This window comes from Galeopterus variegatus, unplaced genomic scaffold (genome assembly GCF_000696425.1).
Source record: "Galeopterus variegatus unplaced genomic scaffold, G_variegatus-3.0.2 Scaffold2168, whole genome shotgun sequence".
Lineage (NCBI taxonomy): Eukaryota > Metazoa > Chordata > Mammalia > Dermoptera > Cynocephalidae > Galeopterus > Galeopterus variegatus.
The window spans coordinates 22,880-29,962 of NW_007728279.1; the positions used below are offsets into that span (position 1 = coordinate 22,880).

General features: G+C 47.1%; 1 protein-coding gene across 1 annotated transcript; it reads left to right on the plus strand.

The window, feature by feature from the left end:
• The first annotated feature begins 3,877 nt into the window (after positions 1–3,877).
• LOC103597024 (pre-mRNA-splicing factor CWC25 homolog) lies at positions 3,878–5,580 on the plus strand. The gene is made up of 2 exons (XM_008580824.1): positions 3,878–4,042; positions 4,544–5,580. Exons 1-2 carry the CDS (start codon positions 3,921–3,923, stop codon positions 4,656–4,658), a joined length of 237 nt encoding a protein of 78 aa, XP_008579046.1. The 5' UTR covers positions 3,878–3,920; the 3' UTR covers positions 4,659–5,580.
• Positions 5,581–7,083: the final 1,503 nt, after the last annotated feature.

A 7,083-nucleotide genomic window follows, 5' to 3' on the forward strand; every position in this document is an offset into this window, starting at 1 on the left:
TGTATCTCATTCAGTTTCCTTAGAATTATCACTCGAAATTCCTTTTCAGTCATTTCAAGGGTTTCTTGTTCTATAGGATCTAGAGCTTGAGATTTATTATCTTTGGGTAGTGTACTTTCTTGGTTTTTTGTATTTCTGGTGTTTTCTTTGATGTTTATTCATTGTGGCAGGGGGTTTCACAGTCCAGAGGTTTGACACTATTGCCTGACTAAGATGTTGCTGGGGTTGCCAATTTGGTATGGCTCCCTCAGTGACTACTCAGTTGGCCTCTAGTGCCTTGTGTGTGTGGTTACCTCGGGTCTTGGGCCTCTCTGGGGAGCCACCTCTCTGGTCAGCTTGGACTCTGCCAGGCTGCTGGGTGACGGGGCGGTACCGCAGGGTGTCGCTCCTGCCGCTGCCGCCGCCGCCGCTCACGCCACTGCTGCCGGCACCACTGCTGCTGGCTCCACCGCCGCTGGCTCTGCTAGATTGTAGGCACAGTCTTTTGATATCTGGAAGTTTCTGAGGCTGGGAAGTCCAAAGTCCATCTGGTGGTGGCGGCAGTGACCCAGGGGTAGTTTCAGAGGCTAAGTCCAAAGTCCAGGGAATACATCTGGTCAAGGCCATGACTATGAAGAAAAGTCCCACGATAGGCCATCTATAAACTGGATGCCGGTAGCGTGGCTCAGTCCAAGTCCAAAGGCCTCAAAACCAGAGAAGGTGATGGTGTCCTTGGTGTAAGTTCTGGAACCCAAAAGCTGAAGAGTCTTGAGCTTTTTACAGTTGAAGGCTTCGCAGTGTCTTCACCCACAGACTCCTAACATCAGTCTTCACCAGAGAGGGCAGCTCCCGGGCGCTGGGGCGGCACTGGCCGCTCGGCCGGGAAGGTGCAGGCTCTTATAAATTATATCTCAATAAAGCTGAGGGCGCCCGGTGCTGGGCCCCTGGGGGTCCTTTCTGATCTTTCAGAGCAGATAAAAACTGGTCAGAGGATAAGGAGTCAGCCAAGTCTACAGAAGGTAGGCAGGGAAGGCAGGAACCGGGAAGGACAAGAGTGGTGGGGGGTGGCCACCCAGCAGAGAGGGCTCCTTGTCCCCGGAGCCGAACACAGGAAAATCAGCTGGCGAGTCAATGGGACTTTGTTAGGACAGTCACAGGGCGCAGCTGGCACTGGCTTAAGGGAAGCGAGGATCCTCCCTTGATAACACGCGGTTTATCTGGCTTCCTGTTGGGACTCCACTGGCTCATTCAAAGTCAATGCTGAGAAGCCTGTGGCCACGTTCGCTCTGCAAATTCGCACGGCTCGCCTGGGTTCTCGCCTCCTGGGCTACCTCTTGTTCTTCCTCCCCTGTAACTGGCTTATCAAGACCTATACTTTAAAAACTCCAAAACCCGTTTGGCGTTGGTGAATAGGCAGAATCAGTTCTTACTCCAAGAGAGCCCTTGGAAGTTGCTTTTTAAAAATAAATCTCTTTTCCTTCCAAGGGTACCTTCTCAGCTCCATACATCATCTTTTCCCTGAGCTGGGGGTTGGTGAGTTCTTTTAGTTTCAGAGGCTGGGAAGTCCAAAGTTCAGGGAGCACATCTGGTGAGGGTCTTCCTTTGTGGTGGCTTTAGCAACACAGGGTATCACGTTGTGAGATGGTAGAAGCAGAGAGGGCGCTACAATCCTTATAAGACAGATTTATCCTGGATGGAGGTGCTTCTCCTCAAAAGATGGCTTGCCTCCATTGAAATGTGGCTAATCCTCAAACAAACCCAAATGTTCGCTGTCTGTGCATGGAAGTCTCATTTGTCTTCATTACATGTGAACATGCAGACCCAGAAAAACAAACGTTTTCTTCCAAATTCTATTTGGGAACTCTTCCAGGCAAGACCCAGGCAATTCTTTAATTCTCTGTCCCTCCTGAAACAAGATCACATCCATTTGCCTTCACTGGGGACTCAGTGCCAACGGCATCAAGAGTTGGGCGTTTTCATGGTCAGGAGTGCAGGTGTATCTTAGTTGAGTCTGCTGCTCAGGATTTCACAAGGCTCAAATCATGTGTAGGTCAAGCTGTGTTTTCATCTGGAAGCTCAACCCGGGAAGGATCCTCTTCCAAGCTTCCTCAGGCTGTCAGCAGAATTCACTTCTTTGCAGCTGTAGAATTCATGGCAGCTTGCATCTTCAAAGCCAGAAGTCTCTGCCACTTGGAGTCTCTCTGATTGTTCCTTTTTAAAAGCCTACTAGTCTCACTTCAGTCCTGTAATATCTTTCATGTGTTATCTCTGAGTGACATTTTTAATTGTAAAGGAAAATTTTTAAAAGTTTTATTTTGTGCTTTGTCTTCTGTTTTATAAGTTCCCCTTTCCATCTGTTTTGGTCTCTCTTTCATGTTAGAGGCTTCCCTGAACTGTCCTGTGATGTTTCACTGTCTATTCATATTTAAGATGAGGTGCTAAAAAGCTGAACACACTGTATATATCAGCAGAGCTTGTCTACTGGTAGATAATTGGATTTGAACTGGCTTTTAGCTGGGGGACATTCAGATGTCAGTATCTTTGAATCTTTTGTCAGGGACCAGTAAATTTCTCCAGAGAAAAATCCTCTGGTTGCCTGACAAAGGGCTATAAGTCTGGCTGCTGGCATTCTGAGAAAGAGCACAGGTTCCAGCAGGGGCTGGGAGTCTCGGAGTTGGGTACGAGGACTTCCGCTTCATCCCCTGCCACCTTTCTCTGCTGTGCCCGAGGCCTCTGCATCTTCTGGTCTCCTGTCTGGTTTTAGTTTCTCCAGAAGGTAAATCACAGGGTCTCCTGTAGATGTTTGGGAGAACAGTCCCTGGCTTCCCCCATGTTAGGCATGAGGACCCAGGGGTGTCTTAATTGCTCCTAAAACAGACTTTAAACGAGTCCCCTTGTTTTCATCCCTATGTTTTGTTGCCATCCTCTGAAGTACATGGTGCCTGCAGTCCCTGAACCTTTCTTGGATTTTGCAGTGTGAATCCACTTGCTCTCATCAGTATCAGGCACTTTGGACACGACTCAGTTTCCTCTAATCTGTTAAATTCCTCATCCACTTCCATCTTCCAACAATTTGTTGACGTCCCTCATCTAGTGTAATCTCCCCTTCCTTCACACTGTGGCTTTATATATTTTATTTAGTGGGGCTTTTGAAAGGGAGCTTAGTAATTTCATAATAGATAACTAAATGTCAGGTTTTCATTTCTTAAGTTTGTTTCTGAAAATGGGGCTCCCACTCCGTTATGAGACTCTGAGAATTATCTTTCCTTGTAAAGGGGGATCTGTATATCACACTCATTTGAGAATCATTGGATTTCGGTGTCTGACATTGTTAAATAGTGCCTAAGCTGATTCATCACCTCCTTTTCTTGCTCTCACTTCATTTGCAGTGAGTGCCAGGGAAGAAGACCTTCCTATTACTTTCTGAGGTTAAGTTGAATCCTTCAGGCTCTGGCTTCTAGCTTAGTCCTAAAGTGGTATACTCATAAATTTCTGAACATCTCCCATGGGTAGATGGTACATGTCAACAGTTACATGGATAACTTAGTCCTCTGTTCTTCTATAAGTTGTTGAACAAACATTGGGATATAATTGCTATAGGCTCTTGATTAGTGCTCAATTTATTTCATATTTAATTGTTTCAGAATAATCTCTTTAGAGATTACTGAGTGAAATTATGGAATCCTTCACTGAAAGTCTTTGAAATTTGGATGAAACCACCAAGATGTTAGGAAGGAAGGAAATTCATGCTGGCTTGGCCCCGGGCAAGGCATTTCCCTGGAAAGAGCAATGAGCTTGAGAGCTTGGGGTCCTACTTGACCTCTGTTCTCCCTGTGCTGCTTCCGTTTTTTTTTTTTTGCTGAGAGAAGTAGACCTGATAGGATGGTTTTGTGTTCAACAGAAAACTCTCAGCAGAGGAAATAGAGCGAAAACGGCAAGAGATGATGGAAAACGCCAAGTGGCGGGAGGAAGAGAGACTGAACATCCTCAGGAGGCATGCTAAGGACGAAGAACGGGAGCAGAGGCTGGAGAAGCTGGACTCCCGGGACGGGAAGTTTATCCAGTGAGTGCATCATCTTCTCGTCTGAGGGCTTTCATGGGGTGGTCTTGGGATGCAGTCTGGTAGCTGGCTCATCGTGTTCCGAGTGTTTCGGCGTCTGTGCAGAGAGAACACGGAGTTCAGCTTCCCAACCACCTCTGTTGTTACTCCCAGCTTCTAGCCAGACGGTGGGATTTTTTTGATTTGAGGGGAGGAGAAGTGAATTGGTATTTTCTAAATCACTGAAACTCCTTGGCCTTCCTTTTAAATAATAATTCATGGCTCTGGAAGCCTTTTTCAAATGAGGCTTTGACTTATTTTCCAAAACAGATAAATTTTCCCTTACGGACACTCATTTAAAAAATTTGGTTCCAGATGGAGTCACTCAAAAGTTATGTATGTGGGCTTAAAAGAACTTGTGTTTCTGCAGCTGCTTTATGGCCAGCAGCCTGTTTCTTCTAATTCTGCCAGATAGTTGACCAACTGAAAAATGCTTTTGACGTCCATTTGCCTGTCTTTTCCTAGCCGCATGAAGCTAGAGAGCGCATCTACTTCCTCCCTGGAGGATCGGGTGAAGCGGAATATCTACTCTCTACAGAGAACCTCGGTAGCTCTGGAGAAGAACTTTACGAAAAGATGAAAACTGCCCTCTCTCTTACTGGTTTTCCTGAGTTTTCCAGGAAGGCTGCTGACCCCTTAAAAATTCTCTTTATAAGAGTTCAAATGACTTCTTCCACAGATGTCAAATGACCACTGTTCAAAGTGACCCTCTTCCACCAATTCCTGAAACAGCTCACTTCCTTGGAGAACAAGTGTGACTTGTTTTTTGGGTCCCTTAGTAACTTTTGCTAGGTGCAGAGTGGGTTTTGTCTGTGTTTTTTAATCAGGGGGCACTGGACGATGCTGGTGTGAGTACTCAGCCTGCTCTGGAAGGCTGCTTGCTCCCTGGGCTTACGATAGGATGCCACCTTTCCTCCCACCTATGTGAACAGACCTATTCCACTGCTTCAGTGTAGACCAGACCTTTCAGAAACCTCTCCCTTCAGAGTCACTCAGATAGATTGTGCTTACTGGGACAAATGAACATTTACTTGATTTAGTAGATAATGTGACAGAATGAAGTTAGGGCAGAGCCAAGGGAGTGACAAAGAATCTGGAAGAGAAAACAATACAAAAAGCCCTAAATGAACTGTTAACTATTTTGTCTTTAGAACTATAAAAGCATAGTGTGTATATGTACAAATGTATAATTTTTACATGCTTTTTTTAAAGTTAGCTTTGTGAGAATATCTTGTTTGGTCAGTGACTTTACTGTGTAATAGAACCCTATCAAACTTTGTTATTGAGTAATAAAATAAGTCAGGTGAACTCATTTTTCTCTCTGAATCCAGTGGGTGTAGGAGGAACCTGGGTTTACTGATAGGGTCTGGGGTAGCTATCCTCCTCCACTGCTGTCTCCAGTGTAGGCAGTGCAGTTGTGTAGTCAAATAATTTCAGCAATCAGGATCAAATTGCCAATATGCTCCTTGGCTCCTAAAAGAAAATAAAATGGAAGCTGTTTATTTCATGGCTTTTTTTAATGATGTGTAATAACCACACTACAATTCTAGATTTTCAGGAGTTGCTTGTTATTTAAAAAAAAAAAAAAGTGACACTCAAGGGGCCATCTCCTGTCTTTGCTCCTTTTATCTATTCTTTGGCCAGGGCCGGCCAGTTAACTCAGATGGTTAGAGTTCGGTGTTATAACCCCCAGGCCAATAGTTTGGATCCCACCCGCCAGCCTCCAAAGAAAAAAAAAAACAACAGGCATCTCTATTCAACATGCATCTCTATTCTTTGACCAGAAGCCCCCATTTGACCAGTGAACTCCTAGGCACTCTTGACTCACTGTTCCCTTGTTCTGCTAATTCCTATCCTGCTTAAAACCTTTTTGGATTTATATTTTTTAGCATCTAACAACAGGCATCTCTATTCTTTGACCAGAAGCCCCCATTTGACCAGTGAACTCCTAGGCACTCTTGACTCACTGTTTCCTTGTTCTGCTAATTCCTATCCTGCTTAAAACCTTTTTGGATTTATATTTTTTAGCATCTATGATGCCAGGCACTGTAATGCTTAAAACCCAGTCTTTCCCCAAATAGAATGTAACATACCCTCGTTATTCATTTAATTACCTTATCCTGCTCCCCTATGCTAGAGTTAATTATGTTTTTTATTTTATTACTTGATAATATAGGCTATATCTATTTTTGTAATTGTTTAACGAGCTACCACGAACGGAGTACCGAGTTTGGGAACTCCCATACATAAAGAACAGTGTTGACCGTGATTTGTGTCGACTACATGGAGATCCTTCGAGAGTAATTATGTAAGAAAGCGTGAGCAGTTTACGCAAAGATTTCATGAAGTGAGCCAGAGACTGAGACGATTACTAGGATAGGTGTCTGCAGATGCTGGCCGTCACCTAACTGGACCTTTTGGCGGGAGGAGGCCAGGAGGCAGGTGGGTGGGCGCGGGGCCCATTCATAAACCCAGGGTTCCCGGCCTGCTCCTCTCATTGGCCCTGGGGGAAGGGGCGTTCCCCGCGGGTGGAGCTCGCCGTCGGCCCAGGGGAGTGGGAAGAGCCACGCTCGTGGGGAGCGAGGGAGCGTTCCTGGGTCTTCCAGGCCGGACTTCCCCTTCCCCTTGCTGCGTTCCTCCTCTCTACCCCGGGAGGGAATGGTACGTCCCACCCTCCTCCCCTCCCGGAGCTGTGGCGCCGCCGCCATCTTGGCACTTCAGGTTGAGGGGAAGAGCCAACCCTGGCTTGGGGGGACCAGAACAGGGAGACCGTCCCGCGGTACACAGCGACACCTGACCGTCCTTCCTCCCCTCCCCGCCCCGGGGCGAGGCTCTGAGGCGTGCGGAGGCCGGCCCGGTTCCTGTCAGGCCCGGGGAGGAGGGGCGGGCGGGGGGCCGCTGCCTCCCCGGGACGGGCGGTACCACCCAGGCGGGGAGGAGAGGGCCCGGTGACGGCTGGGCGGTGGCAGCGCCCGGGGGCGGGGTGCGGAGCGGGCCGGCCGGCT

Coding starts and splice junctions, on each gene's coding strand:
- LOC103597024 (XM_008580824.1), top strand. CDS start 3,921: ATGATGGAAAACGCCAAGTGGCGGGAGGAAGAGAGACTGAACATCCTC. Junction 4,043..4,543: donor CGGGACGGGAAGTTTATCCA/GTGAGTGCATCA, acceptor GTCTTTTCCTAG/CCGCATGAAGCTAGAGAGCG.